Source organism: Chrysemys picta, chromosome 20 (assembly GCF_011386835.1).
Source record: "Chrysemys picta bellii isolate R12L10 chromosome 20, ASM1138683v2, whole genome shotgun sequence".
NCBI lineage: Eukaryota > Metazoa > Chordata > Testudines > Emydidae > Chrysemys > Chrysemys picta.
The window spans coordinates 17,214,632-17,236,014 of NC_088810.1; the positions used below are offsets into that span (position 1 = coordinate 17,214,632).

General features: G+C 48.9%; 1 protein-coding gene across 1 annotated transcript; it reads left to right on the forward strand.

Moving 5' to 3' along the window:
• The first annotated feature begins 1,473 nt into the window (after positions 1–1,473).
• Positions 1,474–9,559, forward strand: RIIAD1 (regulatory subunit of type II PKA R-subunit domain containing 1). Its single transcript, XM_008170330.4, has 4 exons — positions 1,474–1,630; positions 4,481–4,557; positions 7,610–7,656; positions 9,340–9,559. The coding sequence occupies exons 1-4, from the start codon at positions 1,547–1,549 to the stop codon at positions 9,411–9,413; spliced, it is 282 nt and encodes a 93-aa protein (XP_008168552.2). The 5' UTR covers positions 1,474–1,546; the 3' UTR covers positions 9,414–9,559.
• Positions 9,560–21,383: the final 11,824 nt, after the last annotated feature.

The following is a 21,383-nucleotide window of genomic DNA, read 5'->3' on the forward strand; positions in this document are numbered from 1 at the left end:
CAGAGACTCTCATTTAATCACATGGCATCTTTATCACCAAATATCACAAGACTAGCAGTAAAATCACGAGAGCGGGCAATGCAAACTCCTTCTTCCTCCTCCCAATCCCTATCCATACCCCCCACATCCCCTACGCTGGGGTTTGGGGACAGTATACGGGTGCATATCCAGCTTTTCCCTGATGCTTTGAAGTTTATTTATGCTCCTATATGCCCCCGGAGCATCACAGGAGAGCCCATCAGAACTGGCCCTAACATTTTTCAACCTCCGTGTGTGTAAATTAACATCTAGAAGATTAAGAAGTTACATGCAGTCCGTTCTGTGTCTGCTTATTTAGATCACGTGGGACGGCAGTCTTTCCCCTCCCATTCCTTTCACAAGGAATAATTAGATAGAGCAGAGCCAAATTAGACAAAATCCTTCACCTGGAGATAAGCTTGGCTTAGCCATCTCTGATTTAAGCTTAGTTTTCACTCCGCCTACCATCTGTGCTTAGAGAAAACAGACACGCAGCGTTTAAAAAGGCAGCCTTATTTCATTAAAGCACTAATTTGTGGCTCTCCTGCTTGCTGAGAAAAGCTTGAAAACGTGACCCGTGCACTGAAAAATATAAATCAGAACGAAAAAGAAAAGCGCCCTCCCCAAATTTTATTTTTTCCAATCTCACAATTATTGGTGTCCCTGGGGTTGTTCATACTGGAAAGGCCTGAGTCAGCCCCCAATTTGGGTTTTGTAATCCAAGCCAATCTTGGCGCCAATCAAAAAGTTTCCATGGTTAGAATGATTTGTTTTCAAGTTCTGATGGAAATTGATATTTGAAAAATAAAAACCACACAAATAAATATAGCTTGGTGGCCTGATGAATCCAAAAATCATGATCGCGCCTTAAAAAAAACCAATAGATTTTCTTTAAAATCTCATGATTTTTAAGACACAGACGAGTTGTGGGTTCTGTTTATTTGCCTCCTGGTTTCTGAGACTTTAGGGAGCATTTGGGTCACGTTTTTTACTTTTTCTCTGCAACCTCATGGGTGAAAAATATACTTTTCCCTCTTTAAGCAGAAGGAGAGATTCTTGGGCATTCCCATGACTCCAAGAGCTGGGGTTTTAAAAACACAACAAGACCCACACTAAATATCATGAGAGTTGGCCCCGGCGATATCCCCACAATGGTTTGCAGCCTGGGGCTAGCGCATGAGAACCAGAGGGGCGGACGTAACTGGCCAGTGACTGCGCATAGACAGGTGGGCTAATTTCATGGGCCAAGTGCCATTTTCAGTCCCGTGATCACTGGGGTGGGTGGCATCTGTACTGGGTTGGGGGGGTTCTGCCCTCCATCTGGGCATGATTTTGGGGAGGGGGGTTTGCCCCCAGTTCTGAGGTGAGGCCGGAGTAAATTCCTCCCCTGCTGCTGGGGAAGGGGAGGCCCCGGCCTGCGGCCCCACTCCAGGGCTGGAGGGAGGATCAGGATTCAGAACAAGGCTGGGCCTGCTGGAGCCTGGAGCGGTCCCCATAGCAACCCCAGCAGCTTGCCTGAGCAAACGAAATGGCTGATGTGGCCTCCGGCTTGGAGGGGCTGGATCTGGGGGCCCTGAGCCCAGAGCAGCAGGCACAGATCATGGAGTTCAAGGTGTGTGTGGGGGGGAGCTGGGGCACCCCCTTAAAGTGAGGGGAGGGGGCTGGGTCCAAGAGAAACACCTCCCCCCAAATAATGGGGCAATCCCACCCTAAAACAGGAGGGGGTGGAGAAAGGTTCCCCTCTCCCCCGTCCCTCTCCCAAAAGGAGGGCTGCTCCCCCCAAAACTTTTCAGTCTGGGAGGCATTCCTCCTCCTCCTCTTCTTCCCTCCCAAAAAATTAGGGTGCAGGCCTGAGGCAGCTCTAGGACCCCTTAACTGAGGATGTTAAGGGTTAGATCTACAACCCTATGTCGTCCCCCCAGTAAGGGGGGAGTGGTGCTGCTGGTCACCGCTGGGGGAAGATTGGATTTCTTACCCGATCATTTTGTTTAAGCCGATTTATGGGCTGTCTTGACCGTATTAGGGCTATTGGCAAGACATCGGTGGCATGAGCGAGGCATGGGGAGGGGGGCACAGAGTTTGATCGAGTCCTGGTTTCACTCCCGGAATTGTCACCCAAAAGTGTTAATTTTCGTCCTGTTCTAAATAAGAACAGCCAGACTGGGTCAGACCTGTTGTGCATGGCCAGTGCAAGCAAACAGGGTAATTATCGAGTGACCCATCCCTTGATGTCCAGTCCCAGAATCTGTGTTTCCTAAGAAACTTGTTTTTAGCCAAAAATGCAGATTCAGCCACCCTGAAATGTGTTATGAATTGGTGTCGGGTTTGCGGAATTGTTTTAGTCGAAAAACCTTGGAAAAAAAGTCCAAAAATAATCAAAATGGTTTGATTTTTTTTTTTTTAGTTCAAAACAACTTTTTGTTTCCAAGTTTCCTTTAATGCTATTAACAATCAAAAGTGTTTAAAAATGCTCAGAATCAAATCAAAATGTTTCATTTAGACTTGAAAGAAACGTTTCATTGGACTCAAAATATTTTTTTCTTTGCTATGCCAAAAAAGTTTTGAAAAAAAGCTCATTTTCACTTTGACTCAAAATAAATGTTTTCTGATTTTTTGGAGTCGCCAGCCAAGTGAAAAACCCCATTATCTGCACAGCTCTAGTTACGTTGAGCTGGAATGGTCTCAAGGATAGATCACAGATTCCTGGATTTAAAGCTATGAGCCGGAGGGCTGGCAATCCAATTTACTGATAAACAACCAGAAAACCCTGTTGAAGTGCTTTTGACCCTACCCAGCCAGCGCACATTTTGCATTTGCACATAAACTGTAGCTGCTCCGTTTTGCCATCTGCAGAGTCAACGTATTTAGGATTTCAAAAGATGTTTGATCAGTCGTTAGTGCGTTTCAGTCTTTCCTCCAATTTAGGGAGAATATTCTCATCAAGGTGATAATTACTTACTCAGCTTCCCCAGGGCCTGATTTAGATTAAACCTTAGATCTAGAAGGATGTCAGTGAATAAAATCTAATACGTTTATTAGAGCATACACTGCAAAGTCAGGAAAGCTGGGTTTTATGCCCAGTTCTGCTACCTTTCTGGGCCTCTCTGTCACCCTCAGAATTTGTCTGTCAGGATTCCTGGGTTCTATTCCTGGCTCTACCACTGGTGCCTAGTGAAAGAGGTGACCTTTCTGTGCCTCAGTTTCTCCATCAATGTAATGGGCATACATAATATTGATTTACAGGATCATCCCTTACAGGGGGAATGGTGAGGATTACCTAGCATCTGCATAGCACTTTGAAGATGCAGAAGGCCACGTAAATGTTATGTATCACTGCTGCTTCAGCAAAGCGCCGTTGGCCTAATGAAACCGGGTTACTGCCAGTTCAGAGCTGTATCCCTTAAACATATCTTTGCTGTTGTGTTTCTGCTCAAGCTCTTCAGGGCCGGGACTGTTTCTAGTATATACAACACCTACCACAACACGACACCGATCTCAGCTAGGGACTCTAAGCACAAAAATAAGAAGCAGATATTAACTAGAAAATAATTGTTATGAAGCACAGCAAGTGCTCTGAAAAGCTGTGGTGCTGTATAGATCGGCAAAATTAACTTTTATCTTAGACCACTAGAGAAAACCTTTTCATGCAAAACTACCACAAAAAAAACAGTGATCCTTGTTCAGTCTGACAGTTTGCCAAAGGGGACCCCAGTGAGAAACCTGTCCGTTTGTTTAGTCCTTGCAGGGATGAGAGATTTGTTGCAAGGATTATTTATGAAACGGGACTGTCTTAGAGTCCATTGCAAAATGCTTTCCTTACACCCCACTTTGTAAGCCCAAATGTAGCACACGCCGTTCGTTTTCTGGGAGGGCAGTAGGCCTGGTTCTTTGATTAACACTGACCCAAATCAGGTGTAACTCCGTTGAAGTCATGTCATGAAGTCATGAAGTCATCAGGTGTAATGCTGAGAGAAGAATCAGGCCTGGGTCTAGTGATTAGAGCTGGATCAAGCAAGAATGTACTGTCAGCAAGAGCAGCGTAAATCTGAACTAAGTCACTTTGGATTTACACCACTGTAACCAACTGCCCAATTCTCAGTCACACTGGTCTACCGCAGAGCAGAGAGTACAGTCTTGTATCTGACTCTGGGTGTCAGGATTCCTGGGTTCTATTCCTGGCTCTACCACTGGTGCCTAGTGGAAGAGATGACCTTTCTGTGCCTCAGTTTCTCCATCAATGTAATGGGCATAAATAATATTGATTTACAGGATCATCCCTTACAGGGGGAATTTGGAGGATTACCTAACATGTGCATAGCACTTTGGAGACGCAGAGGGCTACGTAAATGCTATGTATCACTACTGCTTCAGCAAGGCACCGTAGGACTAATGAACCGGGGTTACTTCCAGTTCAGAGCTGCATCCCTTAAACATACCTTTGCTGTTGTGTTTCTGCTCCCAGATTAACACTCGCATTGCCAATGAGAAGTACCTGAGGTCTCACAAAGAAGTTGAGCTGCTGCTATCAGGATTTCTGAGGTAATTTCATCTTCCCAACAACACAGACACTTGCTACTACAGTAATTGGAGTCTTGAAAATTTACCTCCAACACCAGATATGCAGCTATTGGCTCAGTTGCCTCACCGGGCCTCAGTTTCCCCTCCTCAGGAGATGGTCTTCCCCAGTCTGATTTAGTCCTCTGGCCAAGTCAAAAGTCTTCCCCTTCCAGGACAAACAGAAAGCAGCCCTCTCCCCGGCTCACAGGCTCTCGGTTCCCTTTGCCCTCCCTGGGCTCAGGGCCTCTGCTTAGGTCACAGAGGTTTTCACAGTCCCTTTGCCCTGGATGAATCTTTCCCCTCTTGCTCAGAGGAGGAACACAGTCCATATGGTCACCCTCTGCCATCCCTGGGCTTAGCACCCTCAGCATAGGGCTTTCTACACCACCCAGGGGCCCATGCTCCCCCGCTGCTGCAGGATTTAGCCCCAACCACTCAAGCAGTCTGCCCTCAACTCAGCATTGTCCTGCTGACTCAGTGGCCTGGCAGCTGAGACCCAGCCCAGCCCTGGAGGACTCCCCCCTCCCGGCTGTGGCTCTCTTCAGAGCTCTCTCCCTTGATATGCTGTTTCCACCTTCCCAGCATGCCTCGCTCACACTCAGTCACATGCTCCCTGGACTACAAGTCCCATGGTCTGGGAGGGAGTGAAACACGGGTGTAAGCTGGGCCTGAGCTCCCTTTAAAAGACCAGACCCTGACGTGACCAATTAGCCAGAGATGAGATGATCCAGTGAATATCTCCTCGCACTTCCCAGCATGGAACAGCTTGTAGTGAGCAAGTGCACTGTAACCCCCAGGCATCTGTTCTGACCCCCATTCCATGCAGCTGACCCAGCGGGATTTTATCAGGGAGAATCAGAGCTATTTGTGGAAGCTGTCAACAGCTTTAAACTCATCCATTCCCAGCAGGAATTTGCAATTGCTAGCGCAGGCCCCCTTCTCCCATACTGGATGGATTTTCCAGGGGTTCTACTGGCATGCAAGAGGTGCAGTGGAGGAGGGCTAGCTCAGTGGTTTGGGGAGGGCTAGCTCAGTGGTTTGAGCATTGGCCTGCTAAATCCAGGGTTGTGAGCTCAATCCTTGAGGGGCCCACTTAGGAATCTGGGGCAAAAATCAGTACTTGGTCCTGCTAGTGAAGGCAGGGGGCTGGACTTGATGACCTTTCAGGGTCCCTTCCAGCTCTATGAGAAAGGTACAGTGTGCTGTCTGGGGGAGGAGGAAACCGATTAACCAGAAGCTAGCCCTTAGTGTGTATATGTGGAGGGCAGTTCGTAAGAGGAAATATCACTGCAAGGGAGAAGGAAAAGGAGAGTTGAGAATGACATTGTAAGGCTGGGGGCCACCAGATGGCACCGCTGCACCTAGTCTTACAAGTTCTTTGTCTGTGCTGGCGAGCAATGTTCAGTTTCTGAAGAAATGCTGCGTTGTTAGTTTTATAATGTTCCACTCTTTGGGGGTGCTCTTGCAAGCAGCTGGGGCATTTGCTTTCTGCCTTAATCCCAGTTCTTGGGGCAGAGTTCCTCCCTGGGAACCAGGCCTTGGTATCGTGGCTGAAATTTCCTGACAGGAGGCATTGCCTGCATGCTCTTGGCAACCCTCTCTGTTCCAGGCCTTGTGTATAAAGTGTAAATAAAACAGATTGTACTAAGACTACACCCACACTCTGTATCACTGATTTCTTCTCCTATGGAAAAGCAATACTGCAGGACCCCACTATCTGCTATGTCTTGGCAGGGGCGTGAGCGTAGGCCAGGATAGAACCCCATGGACTCACCTGGACTAAAGGGAAGGAGGGTTATTAGGGAGATAGCTCGCAAAGGCACTGAGCACTTGCAGCTCACGTTGATTTCAGCGGCAGTTGGGGGTGCTCAGCTGTCCTGAAAATTGGGTCTGAAAGCTTCTACCCAGACACTAGAGATGGAAAAATCTTGGTAGGGCCCATCTACTTCCTGTTGATGCTTGATTATTTCCTCTAGTCTACGACATTTTCTTTTCAGGATGTATCTTCTCCAGTTTAATTTCAAATATCTCAAGTGATGGGGCTTCTAATACCCCGGCCTTGGCAGACTATTCCATAGCTTAAGACACTTCACCGAAGGGTTTTTGCCCCTCTTTTCTTAATTTCATCCTGTTTCTCCGTTATACCCCTGTGGTCCTAAATAATTCCCTCTTGCTGCTTCGTGCATGTATGATTAAAGATTCTTGTAGCTCTCTGGTCTTAGCAGGGAAATCCCAAGTAGCATAAGGGAGTGTGGACATCCAAGAACCAAATGGCATGGAGATGGGTGTTCCTAAGTGGGAAGGGGAGAGGCTCCTTTTTTCCCCACTCCAGTCATGGGCCAGATCCTTAGCTGGTTTAAACTGGCATCGCTTCACTGACCTCACTGCAGCTATGTTGATTTACCCTGATGTATTATGGATACTGTGTGCCTGGTTGTCTTCGCACGTACCCTACTGTAGATCAGGAGTAACTCCATCAAAGCCAACAGAAATACTCCAGCGTGAGGCCAGAACTGGGCCTTTCCCTGCAGAGGTACCCAACCGAACGGCAGGAGCATAGGTGAATGCAGATCGCAATCCATCATACCAATATCTAATTGCTTTCAATAGGATTTCAGGTTACAAAATGCTTGGGACATTATCCCGGGATAGTATTTAACCACGATGAAATGTTTGCGGTTTTATTTCAGGTGAAATGTATGTTTTCTCCCCCATTTGTTACTAATTATCTTATCGATTCCCAATGCAGGGCTGTGTAATTCAGTGAGGAAGCTTTAATTGTGATAAATATTCCTTAGCTTTGTGCCAGTCTAAATTGTTGTTGGGTTTTATAAATATAAAATTCCCTAAAATTGAAGGCAAACATAAATTAAATGTTTCTCCTCAGTAACTAATTGGCTTATTGATTCCCAATATAAAAGTGTAATTTACCAATTCGTCTTCTGCATCTTCAGACAGGACTAACATAATAAGCCACCACAAGAGCAATCAGTAAAACTCGGTTTAAAGTCTATTTCTCCCCCTTTTTCCCCAGAGAAGTTATGCTGAGAAGACCAGAGAATATCCTTGAGTTTGCAGCAGGTAAAACCATTATTTTAATCCTGTTAGACATGAAAAGCAAGACCTGTTAGTATTATTATCATCTTCAGAAGTATTGAGGCAACAGTCTAGAGAAAGTGAGCCAGATTCTGTCTAGCTTACCCCAGTGTAAATCCAGTACAACCCCACTGAAGCAAGGGTTGAATTGGAAGGGGGAAAAAAGGAGGGTGGGGCTATTCCAAGCTCCACCCACAAAATAAGCTCCGCCTCTGTGAGTTGCCAAAGTGGGACACGGCTTACGGTAGGTAGTGTGTGCATTCAAAATATGATCATTTTGCTGCTTGGCGCTCCTGGGGATCCCATAGACTCTGCTCCTTCTTGACTGGCAGAGAAAATATAATGGGTGGCATCCCATGGGTTGGGGCCGGAGGGGCCAATATGTAAGGGCTCAATAAACGGGACCCCATGAGGGGAATGTGTTTTCGTTACCTGTGGACTGTGAGTTATTAAGGGGCGCTGAAGAGGGAAGAAACTGGGAGTAGGGCACTGCAGAGTGACCTCTGGTCAAGAGGGGGCGCTCGGTCAGTGGCCACCCCACTACAGCCTTGCTATTTCTACTGCACGGGTTTCCAGTCATCCTTTGCTGTGGAAGGTGCGGCCTGCGGCCATGGCAGATGTTTGGAATGAGCCCGTTCATGGCCCACTGGGGCCTCCAATGATTTACTGTTCTCCAAAAGTTCTGGCTCTGTTGCGCTGGGACGGGGGTCTAGATGCCAGGGGCTGGCATATGCTGGCACCCCCGCTGAGGTTTCCCTCAAGCCGCTAAGGAAGAGTCTGGTTAGAAACTGGATCTTGGGCTGGTTAGAGTCTCTAAAGGAAGGTTTAGACTCTAAGAGGAAGATTGGTGGCAAGGTGCACACCAGTCTCACTCCACACCCTTAACTCTGCCCCCCCGGAGCTGGCAAGAGCCCCTGGAGAGCAATGAGTAAGTAAAGATGCCATTTACACTGGTACTTGCATTTAGGCGCTGTGCCCTACTGCCTAGGGCACTGGACCGGGGCTCACCAGACCTGTGTTCTATTCCCATCTGCCGCTGGCCAGCTGGGTGACCTTGGGCAAGTCACTTCCTCTCTCTGGGCCTGAGTTTCCCCTTTTTACAGATGGGGCTAATGATACGGCCCTCCTTGGCAAAGCACTTTGAGAGCTGCAGCTGAAAACTGCTGGAGAAGAGCTCGGGCTGATGACGATGTAGTTGACGTGGCGTGGTGTGTCGCTCAGCTCTGTGTTCTGTCATTCGTCTGCATACACCACAACGGCCTTCGCCGTGTTACGGGGACGGATTCACTGATTGATTCCAATGGGCGCTAGGCACCTAAACTACCTTTGTGAATCTGGGCCCTTAGTGTATTTCCTGGCTTTCGGAGGTTGGGCTCTAGGTGCATTTGATGTTCTGGGAGGCTACAAGGCATTGGAGATCAACCTGAAATGGTGTTAATAATATTTTGGGCAGCAAATTTACCATATAGACCCGTCTATCGAGCACGGACGTGTGTGGAATGAGATGGAGATGTGCCTTATCGGTCTATCACCATCCATCCCCAGCCGTCTATCATCTGTCCAGCCACCTTTCGGGTCTATCTATCTATCACCATTGCATGGAGGCACCGAATGAAACAAAAGATGCCTTAGACCAATATTTCTTTTCACCTTTCTCTGTCATTTCAGAACATTTTACGGATCCGGAGCTTCCAATGAAGACGCAGAAAAAACTAGCGGAAAAAGCAAACCAGGCGAATTGAGAGAGACGTGACCCACTCTTTCCTTGCTGAAGCAGGATAGAAATTTAGGAGATTTTTTTTTTTGGACGATTCTTAGATTTATCCTCCAGCTTCTCTGGAATGTGTTTATTTTTATTTTGAAGGCTTTGCAATATGGCTAATAATTCTCAGTTGTATAGTGTCCTCTGGAGGCAGAGAGAGAGATTGCACCACTGTGTGTTGCTGGTGCTGTTTCATGCTTTACAGCTGTATGTTCTGACGGCATCATTAAAATAGATCTGCTGGGCAACCCTGTTCTATTCATGGACGATTTCCTTTCCCTACTCTGGCTTCTCTCCTTGGCAAAGGAAATGTACAAAGACAGGAGGCAGATCTCATGGCAGGAGGATTGCTGTTTATTGGGCAGATTTTTCCCCACTATTTGCAGTGGTCGTAGTGATGGGAATGAGGTACTAGCTAGCTTCTCACACGGGTCTCCATCAGTCACTCTCGCACCTGCCCTTCATCCTCCACCCTTTTTCTGTCTTTGCCAGAAAATACATTCCTTTGGGCTTGATCCTGTGAGGTCTGAGGCTCTCTCTCAGGGAGCAGCTGAGCACCAGAGGTAGTGTTGAGAGGGTAGGACTCTGGGAGTCAGGAGATCTGAGTTCTAATCCTGGCTGTGGCTCTGTCACTGATTTGCTGGATGACCTTGGGTAAGTCACTTCCTTTCCCTGTGCTTCTGTTTCCTCTCTTACCTTTTGTCTCTCTTGTCTATTTAGACTGTAAGATCATCAGAGAAGCAACTATCTTTTACTCTGCCTCTGTGCAGCACCCGGCCCAACAGGGCCCTGATCTCGGTCACTCTGTGTCCGTGCGGCATCCGGCCCGATGGGGCCCCGAGCTCGGTCGCTCTGCATCCATGCGGCATCTGATATGACGGGCTCCTCGATCTTGGTTGGGAGCTCTGTGTGCTACAGTAACTTCCAGGGGAGTTGAGGGCACTTTGCTAGATCAGGCCCTCTTCTTGGCCCTGCTAACGTAGCTCTGAGATAGCCGGAGTCGTCGCCTCTGAATGGTGCTCTTCTGCCTTATAATTTAAGGTTTGTTCCCCCCATTGCAAACTTCTCATTCTGTTTCTATGTCAAATCAGCAGCCCAAAGTCCCGGTACCTGGAGCCCAGTGAAACCCTGGCTCCCAGAAACTCAGGAAGTAGAAGAGACCGTAGGTCAGTGAAGCATGCAGATGGGTATAATCCACTGACCATGAGCCTCCTTCCCTCTTGTCCTTACTTCCCTTTGCGTCGCAGTCCTGGTTTGGCCGTGCATGGAGAGGAGAACTGTTCTGAGCAGATCAGAGGAGCCTGGTGTACAACTGGAGCAAAAGGGAAACCAGGCCCCCACCTTCTCTTCTCAACGAGGTCAGATGCACAAAGCAGCCCCTGGCTGCTAGTCCCTTTAAGGCCAGTTCCAAACCCGTTGGGGTGTTTCCATTGGACCAGCCTGTGGAACCGTACCAAATGCCCATCTGTCAGAGAAGGGGGAGGTTTGTTCGTGTGACTCAGCCTTCCCGTCTCTGAAATTCAGGCACCAGGTCAAACTTAGGTTCAGGTGAAGGCCAGCAGCAAAACTGCCATTGGATTGCATCAAAACCAGGAGCTGAGAAACGGTCAGAGACAGGCCTGACCCCCCAGCGTTCCCCCCACCCCTCTGGAGGAGCTTGAACCTGGGGCTGAGCTGTGGGGCTGGCCCCTATTTCTGTGCTTGGCTAAAGCCCACCTCCAGATCCAAACAGCTCTGGGCCAGGGGCAGCTGCTGTTCAGCCCCAGTTCTAGAAACGTTTCTCCACTAGGAATAGTATTTGTAGCAGGCAGCAAGTAGAGGCCCCAGCAGAGATCAGGGCTGATTGTGCTGGGTGCTGCACACTAATGTTTGGACGGGGGTAGCACCTGTGGTGTTCAGTGCGTAAGGTGCTTCCGGGAGATCTGGTTTATTCTGGCCGGTTCCACCAGGCTGGGCAAAGAGCTTCACATTATTTATCTCATATTTTCCAGTCTTTCGGTCAGGGAAGCTCAGTCGTTCAAGGCACCGCCCCTAATACAACAGCAGGTAGGAGCCCCAGCTCAGGACCCCATTGTGCTCGGCCCTGCACAAACCTAGAACAAAGGGATACCTGCAAAGAGCTCACTATCTGAAAAGCCAAGGCTGAGTGAAAGGATCATCATCCATCACCATTCTGCGGATGGTGGGACAGAGGCCCAGGGAGAGAAAGTGACAGGCACAAGGACACACAGGGTAGCAACCTGCCAGGAACTTGGAGCGGGGAGCACAGGTCGCAGGAGGAGACTGTGTGGAGGAAGCACCAGGAAGTCAGTCTGTGTGCTCATGGCTGGAATGCTGGCTGCAGTTACATCTTTGTAAATAGTTCTAGCAATAAACAGCGAGTTTGGTCTTGCAAGCATGGAGACCCTTCATGCTATCACCCAGCCTGCAGTCCATGAAACACAAGGAGGGGGAAAACTGGGAACTGAACCTAGATCAATTAATTTGCAAACATCTAGAAGATAAGAAGGTGATAAGTAACAGTCAGCATGGATTTGTCAAGAACAAATCATGTCAAACCAACCTCATAGTTTTTTTTGACAGGGTAACAAGCCTTGTGGCTGGGGGGGAAGCGGTAGACGTGGTATATCTTGACTTTAGTAAAGCTTTTGATGCTGTCTCGCATGACCTTCTCATACACAAACTAGGGAAATGCAACATAGATGGAGCTACTATAAGCTGGGTGCAAAACTGGTTGGAAAATCGTTCCCAGAGAGTAGTTATCAGTGGTTCACAGTCAGGCTGGAAGGACATAACGAGTGGGGTCTCGCAGGGATCAGTTCTTAGTCCGGTTCTGTTCAATATCTTCATCAATGATTTAGATAATGGCATAGAGAATACACTTACAAAATTTGCAGACGATACCAAGCTGGGAGGGGTTGCAAGTGCTTTGGAGGATTGGATTAAAATTCAAAATGATCTGGACAAACTGGAGAAATGGTCTGAAGTAAATAGGATGAAATTCAATAAGGACAAATGCAAAGTACTCCATATAGGAAGGAACAATCAGTGGCACACATACAAAATGGGAAATGACTGCCTAGGAAGGAGGACTGCGGAAAGGGATCTGGGGGTCATAGTGAGCCACAAGCTAAATATGAGTCAACAGTGTAACACGATTGAAAAAAGCAAACATCTTTCTGGGATGTATTAGCAGGAGTGTTGTAAGCAAGACACGAGCAGTAATTCTTCCGCTCTACTCTGCTCTGATTAGGCCTCAACTGGAGTATTGTGTCCAGTTCTGGGCACCACATTTCAGGAAGGATGTGGACAAACTGGAGAAAGTCCAGAGAAGAGCAACAAAAATGATGAAAGGTCTAGAAAACATGACCTGTGAGGGAAAACTGAAAAATGTGGGGTTGTTTAATGTGAAAAAGAGAAGACTGAGAGGGAACATGAGAACAGTTTTCAAGTATGAAAAAGGTTTTTACAAGGAAGGAGGAGAGAGAAAAATTGTTCTTCTTAACCTCTGAGGACAGGACAAGAAGCAATGGGCTTAAATTGCAGCAATGGCGGTTTAGGTTGGACATTAGGAAAAACTTCCTAATTGTCATGGTGGTTAAGCACTGGAATCAATTGCCTACGGAAGTTGTGGAATCTCCATCATTAGAGTTTTTTACGAGCAGGTTGGACAAACGCCTGTCAGGGATGGTCTAGATAATTAGTCCTGCCGTGAGTGCAAGGGACTGGACTAGATGACCTCTCAGTCTTATGGCTGATTCTATGATCATCTCTGTCCCAGCCCAGCACTTCTTTCTTCCAGTGTGAAATACGCCCCGCCTTCTGGCAGTAGCCATATTGCCCACCGCCAATGCGGCAAATCTCTGGCACATTCCCGTAGGAGACATGTGCATGGCCCAGAGCACAGGCCGATAGAAGAGAAACCGAAGCTGCTCTGACAAGACCTGGCCTCTCGGAGGAAGGCTCCTGGACCAGTTTCCAGTCCAGTGACTTAATTGCTGGCTTGGGCCCACATCAGAGGATGGCAGACAGTAATGCTGATGAGCAGCAGGGCTCGCTCTTGTGCCGGTGTGTAGTGCCCGCGTCCTGGGCTACCTTTCCCAGCCCTGGGGCTGAAGGATGAAGGCGAAGGTAAACAAATCAACTAGCCGCGTGAATCTCTACTGCCCCCTGCTGGAGCTCGGTGGGAGGTGTTTAAGCTGCCATAACTCCTTCGCTGCAATGGCCCAGGGTGGGTGAGATTTATCCCAGTGCAGGGGGCCAGCACAGGATGTGATGGGTTTTCTCCCCTTCAGCAGAGCCAGCCTCCTGTTAAATGTCCTGGGGATAAATTTCAGGGCTTTTACAAGCCTCCTTTCTCTTCTAGGAGATAGGGTAGGGAGTAGAGCACTGGCTCTCAGGAGACCTGGGTTCTATTCCACTGGTCTGCAGGATGACCTTGGGCAAGTCACTCCCCCTCCCTGTGCCTCAGTTTCCCCATCTGTAAAATGAGGATAACGACACTGCCCTCCTTTGGAAAGCACCGGGGGATCTGCAGATGCTCAGAGCCAGGGAGTCTTATTATTTCAAGCCACAAGTGCGTTAGCTCCAACATCATCCTGGTTCCTAGGAAGGACAAGCCGACATTTCTTCTTCATCTTCTTCAGCATGGGGAGAAGGTGACCAGCCCTCTGTGGAGAAAGAAGTGGTTCGGGACTATTTAGAAAAACTGGACGTGCACAAGTCCATGGGGCCGGATGCGCTGCATCCGAGGGTGCTAAAGGAGTTGGCGGGTGAGATTGCAGAGCCATTAGCCATTATTTTTGAAAACTCATGGCGATCGGGGGAGGTCCCAGATGACTGGAAAAAGGCTAATGTAGTGCCCATCTTTAAAAAAGGGAAGAAGGAGGATCCGGGGAACTACAGGCCAGTCAGCCTCACCTCAGTCCCTGGAAAAATTATGGAGCAGGTCCTCAAGGAATCAATTATGAAACATTTAGAGGAAAGGAAAGTGATCAGGAACAGTCAGCATGGATTCACGAAGGGGAAGTCGTGCCTGACTAACCTAATTGCCTTCTATGATGAGATAACTGGCTCTGTGGATGAGGGGAAAGCAGTGGATGTGTTATTTCTTGACTTTAGCAAAGCTTTTGATACTGTCTCCCACAGTATTCTTGCCACCAAGTTAAAGAAGTATGGGCTGGATGAATGGACTGTAAGGTGGATAGAAAGCTGGCTAGATCGTCGGGCTCAACGGGTAGTGATCAATGGCTCCATGTCTAGTTGGCAGCCGGTTTCAAGTGGAGTGCCCCAAGGGTCGGTCCTGGGGCCGGTTTTGTTTAATATCTTTATTAATGATCTGGAGGATGGTGTGGACTGCACTCTCAGCAAGTTTGCAGATGACACTAAACTAGGAGGCGTGGTAGATACACTAGAGGGTAGGGATCGGATACAGAGGGACCTAGACAAATTAGAGGATTGGGCAGAAAAAAACCTGATGAGGTTCAACAAGGACAAGTGCAGAGTCCTGCACTTAGGACGGAAGAATCCCATGCACTGCTACAGACTAGGGACCGAATGGCTAGGTAGCAGTTCTGCTGAAAAGGACCTAGGGGTCACAGTGGATGAGAAGCTGGATATGAGTCAACAGTGTGCTCTTGTTGCCAAGAAGGCTAACGGCATTTTGGGCTGTATAAGTAGGGGCATTGCCAGCAGATCGAGGAACGTGATCGTTCCCCTTTATTCGACATTGGTGAGGCCTCATCTGGAATACTGTGTCCAGTTTTGGGCCCCACACTACAAGAAGGATGTGGAAAAATTGGAAAGAGTCCAGCGGAGGGCAACAAAAATGATTAGGGGTCTGGAGCACATGACTTACGAGGAGAGGCTGAGAGAACTAGGATTGTTTAGTCTCCAGAAGAGAAGAATGAGGGGGGATTTGATAGCAGCCTTCAACTACCTGAAGGGGGGTTCCAAAGAGGATGGAGCTCGGCTGTTCTCAGTGGTGGCAGATGACAGAACAAGGAGCAATGGTCTCAAGTTGCGGTGGGGGAGGTCCAGGTTGGATATCAGGAAAAACTATTTCACTAGGAGGGTGGTGAAACACTGGAATGCGTTACCTAGGGAGGTGGTGGAGTCTCCTTCCTTGGAGGTTTTTAAGGCCCGGCTTGACAAAGCCCTGGCTGGGATGATTTAGCTGGGAATTGGTCCTGCTTTGAGCAGGGGGTTGGACTAGATGACCTCTTGAGGTCCCTTCCAACTCTGATATTCTATGATTCTATGATTCTATGATCCCAGAGCTGCTTCTGGGCGCAGGTTTGTCTCCATAAGACAGCACTCTGAGGCCACCTCATGTCTCTGTGCTCCCCCTGCCGTGAAACGCTATTAGTTATTTCCCAGCAGCGCCCAAGACTATCATAGAATCATAGAATATCAAGGTTGGAAGGGACCTCAGGAGGTCATCTAGTCCAACCCCCTGCTCAAAGCAGGACCAATCCCTAACTAAATCATCACAGCTAGGGCTTTGTCAAGCCTGACTTTAAAAACCTCTAAGGAAGGAGATTCCGCCACCTCCCTAGGGAACCCATTCCAGTGCTTCACCACCCTCCTAGTGAAAAAGTTTTTCCTAATATCCAACCTAAACCTCCCCCACTGCAACTTGAGACCATTACTCCTTGTTCTGTCATCTGGTACCACTGAGAACAGTCTAGCTCCATCCTCTTTGGAACCCCCTTTCAGGTAGTTGAAAGCAGCTATCAAATCCCCCCTCATTCTTCTCTTCTGCAGACTAAACCATCCCAGTTCCCTCAGCCTCTCCTCATAAATCCTGTGTTCCAGCCCCCTAATCATTTTTGTTGCCCTCCACTGGACTCTTTCCAATTTTTACACATCCTTCTTGTAGTGGGGGGCCCAAAACTGGACACAGTACTCCAGATGAGGCCTCACCAATGTCGAATAGAGGGGAATGATCAAGTCCCTCGATCTGCTGGCAATGCCCCTGCTTATACAGCCCAGAATGCCGTTAGCCTTCTTGGCAACAAGGGCACACTGTTGACTCATATCCAGCTTCTCATCCGCTGTAACCCCTAGGTTCTTTTCTGCAGAACTGCTGCCTAGCCACTCGGTCCCTAGTCTGTAGTAGTGCATCCCCTCATCCACAGACCCAGCTATCTCCTCATAGAAGGCAATTAGGTTAGTCAGACATGACTTGCCCCTGGTGAATCCATGCTGACTGTTCCTGATCACTTTCCTCTCCTCTAAGTGCTTCAGAATTGATTCCTTGAGGACCTGCTCCATGATTTTTCCAGGGACTGAGGTGAGGCTTGTTTCAGGGAATGATGGTTAATTTGCCTAGACTTTAAGCATTTGCTCAATGGACAGTAACTTACCCCTTGTGGCAGAGAGCTGTTATTTATCTGTATTGTTGTAGTTAGAAGCCCCGGCCATGGACTAGGTCCCCACTGTGCTAGGAGCTGTACATACGCCCTTTGCGCCGTTGCCTAACACTCTTCTTTTATCTCATCTAGAGTGGTGTTTCTCAGCTGCCAGCCTCAGGCAAGAGAGGCCTAAATTCGCTTTCAAATATTTTTTTCTGAAAAAGGAGCAAAGCACCCTGGTGGCCAGGCAACACCCACCGTCAAAGCGCCTCTGAGTGATCTCATGGCAGGGAGGACAAGCCTGGCTTGCCTCAGTGCCAATCCCCTGCTGGCCAAGCAGAAACAAAGCAAACTGGTGCTTGGGGCGAAGAGCTTTTCCTTGAAGTCTGGGAGTTACAGATCTCCAGAGTTCTCTGTTCTCTGTAAATTCACCACCCTTCATTCTCTCGCTCTCACACACACACATACGTCTACACTTGAAATTTAATTTGGATTAAGGTCGGGTGTAAATTTAAAGCACAATAGTTATTCCAGACTAGCTAGTCCAGAGTAAATCCATGTGTAGACAAGCCCTTAGGTACTTCTATGGCCCCTGTTACCATACAACTGTGTTGTATAAATCATGGGGCTGATTCTGATCTCCCGCTGATTCCACAGTGGGGTAACGCCAGTGATTTCATTAGCTTTACGCCCGCTGGAGGGTGCGATCCAGCAAAGAACTTCAGCCACGCTTGAACTTTAAGCACATATGTAGCCCCATTGAAGTCAGTGGAACAACCCACAACCTTCAAGTTAAGCACTTGGTCAAGTGCTTGTCGGATTACTCCCTTGCGCTGGTGTAAGATCAGAATCAGGCCCATGTTATTTTTTTTCAAATGGGTCCCTTGGGGAGGGAGGAGCTGCATCTTGGGAACCCCTTGGCCAACGGACCCCAAATTTTCACCATTCACACTAGCCCTGCCCCCCACGTAGCACGCCAGTTTTCAAGGCAATCGGCCTAGGCATGTGGCTTTTGGAGCACTTAAGGGAAAAATAATTGGCCATATACAGAAACTCTGCTGCAGCCTTTACAATGGAGTTTCTAAGCAAAGCTGTCCCTTCGCCAGCCAGGACCCACCTCTCTCGTTATGCTGGGAGTAACCTTGACGCCACCCGGATGCCAACCTTGTGATAATTGATGGAACGTCTCCCGCAAAGGAAGAGCATGCTCGTGAATATTCAGGCCGTCCTCCTCTAAAATCCCATTGGAAAAGGGACTTAATGACTTTTTTGGCACCTCTTCCAGCTTTTCTCTTCAAGTCAACCGCTCCCATTAGCCTCCTTGTGCACTGTGCGTGTTCCCCTCTGTTACGTGCCAGGGCTTCCTGTTCTTTTAGGAGGCCGGCTGATTGTTCCGGCCCCAGAAAAGGAAACCTGCTAATTGCAATGACAAGAAAAATCGTTTCGAGCTGGGAGGTGGGGGTGGTGTGGTGTTGGGAGGCGGAGAAACCCGGGCCGGAGTGATCCCATCAGAGCACTTGGCTAGGTAACGCCCAAGACAAAGAATGTTACCTGCCAGGATGTGACATTAGGAGGATGAAATGGAAACAGCTCTTCCAATAGTGCCAACCTCTGGCGTTCAAAGATGAAGAGTCAGGCCCTCCTTAGCCTGGGCACAGCTCTGCAGGTGGCGTCGCCCGTCTGCCAGCGTCGCTTGCTTCACTTGGGGGTGGGGTGGAATAAACTATACCGGTGAAGTGCTCCTAGCCTGGCAAGGTGTCCCTCAGCAATGTCTGTCTGTCCCTGTGCCTCACCCCGCAACTGCTTCTACCTTCCATCAAGAGGAGCTGAGGCAAATGAAATAGAGAAGGAAGGATTGTTCCGGGGGGGGAGGCAGCAAAGGGGTAGAAGTAAAGGGGGGGGGGAACAGAGGAGGGGCAAGAATAGGAGTGAAGGGCAGGCAGGGAAAGGGGAGAGGGACTCTCCCAAATATGGGGGGTTTCTGGACTCAGGGCGAGGGCCGATCTCTCGGCAGGGGGTAATTAAACGAGGCCTGCTTGGCAGGAATTAGGGGGGTTGTCTCAGGGTGGAATCCTGGCCTATGTCCCGAGCACAGAGAGCAGCAGACAAACCCAGGGTGCTGTGTGCACAGGCTGGGGACAGAAAGTCCTGCGGAGCCAAGCTGTTCACTGAACAGTCAGATCATGGTTCCTGGGGATTTCAGGGCTCATACTCCCTGGACAATGATTCGTGGTTGAGGAAGAAGCTTGAGAACCCGGCCCCCTCAAGGATCAAAATCCAGATGGCAAATTGGAAGAACCCCAGTTTAAAAGAGAGAGAGAGAGAGAAATCCCCATAATTTTTAAGGCAGTCTCATGATTTCAGGGGGGGAATTTGTGAATTCTTTCACCTCTCGGGTTTAACAGCACTGCATGCAGGGCTGGGACAGTCTCTCACTCGGTGTCTGTGCCACACCCAGCGTGATGGGGCCCTGAACTTGGCTGCATCCTCTATACAGATAGAAATAAATTATAGTCACGCGTAAGAGGAGGCCTCGAAAACACAGACTCTCCTTTATTATTTGTAATTATTTTATTATTTGTAAACCTCTTTATTATTATGGTATTATGGTAGGGCTTCGGAACCCTAGTATAGACCAGGACCCCACTGTGCTGGGTGTTGTACATTAGGTGGATTACGGTAGCATCTAGGAGCCCGAGCCATGGACCAGGATCCCATGGTGTTAGGTGCTGTACGTTCTCTATTAGGTGTATTATGTAGCGCCCAGGCGCCCCGGTGACGGACCAGGCCGTACAAACCCAGTCCCTGCCCGCTAAGCTCTGCGAGCTGTGGATGAAACGCACAACGCGAGAACCAAGCTTTCATTATTAATGACTATTTACTAATGACTGACGGTTCGCTCATCAGCTCCTTGCGAAATTCAGCAAATTGCCACTTCGAGGATTTGAAAGCAGGCCAGTGGGGGTGTGTGTGCGTGCGTGCGTGTGTGTGTGAGGGGGGAATCAAAGCAAACTCCGTGGCTAGACTCTCTGCTATTACATTGATCAAACCCTGACATCTCCTGCCCATTAAAAGCAGCTCCCTTTGCCGGCAGAAAGCACGGGGGCAGCTGCACGGCCCGATAAAAGAAAAGCCCATTCGCTTCGGGCTGCTCAGCAGCGGGGATTCGATCGCACCCCCCGTTGGGCCATTTGTTAAGGAAAGATCCAGCAAACGGAGGTCCGGGGACTCCAGTTTATGCCCTGCCACAGCTGCGCTGCGCAGCCCCTTTGGATTTCCACTTTCAAGTCCCTCAGACACACCAGGGAGCTGAGAAACAACCTTGGCCGAGCAGGAATTGGCTGCTCCGCTCCATCCCGTCCCCAGGGTGATATACACCTGCTTGGACTCACGCCTGCGTCCTGCTCTGGAAGGCACCTGCTCTCCCTCCTGTGATCAGTGACAAACGGCAGGGAGCGATCCTAGGGACGATCAGGGGCTGGAGGGGACAGTTTCCAAGAGGGGTTGAATCTTTTGGGCTTGAAAGAGCAGTGACGGGGAGCGGGAAGAGTCTATGGCTATTTGAGGGTATAAGCATCAAGCAGAGAGAACAATAAAGAGGCTGGAACTAGGAGGAATGGGATGAAGTTAACAAGCCACTGGCAAATCTGTGGCATCTCCCAGCGCCTGCCCTTCCAACCCAACTGCCTTTTGCCACTGACTCCCCTTTCCGCAGCGTTCCCTCTGCTCTGCGCCGCCCCGATCCTGCAAGCTGCTCCACCCAGGCCTGGACAGGGTCCCGTTGGCCTCAGCAGGGCTCAGCAGAGGCACACGATCTTGGCCTCTCTGCTGAGAAGTGGATTGTCGGGCAGATTGCTGTGGTGGGGACACTTATTTGCTAGAGGAACTAGGCTGAGACCCACCAAAACTCATCTCAGAGGCCAGCGAAGGGACCAGTCCCTGTCGCTGAGGTAACACAACGTGCCTGTGCAGCAGGGACAACACTGTGTCTGTGCTCTCAGGGACAACACCCCCCCGAAGCTTTGCCTAGGATTTGACACACACAGACAAGTCAATCTCAGACACACACTCAGATATCTGATTCACCCACAGAGACACAAACACACACTTAGAAACACGCACAGACACAACACAGAAACCCGCCTATAGAGACAACTCATACACATCCCGCTCTTGTATTTCCATAATCACTTTGACTTCAGCTTTGCCATTCCTGGCTAGTTTTGCATTTGCTTTATGACTCTTCATTCGCATGTGACTTGGTTCCATTTCGTCTCGACGCCGCCAGCCCAGTTGCCGACTCATAAAAAACGTTGCGTTCCAGCCACATCACCCGAGGCTGGCTATTTCAAACAATTTATTGGGCCCCATATAAAATTTAAAGAGCCCATATATCGTGCAGATTGCCGACAAAATGTAATTTAATCTTATGCCACACGCTGGTAGCATCCAGCCCAATCCATTTCTTTCCCGACACCGGACCGTATATAACTTGTGAGTTTCAATAATATTCAGGAGGGATTCTGAAGGGGAAAGTTAACAGGACTCATCTGCCTATGCACCTCCCCTGATTCAGATGCAGTCGTACAGCGCCT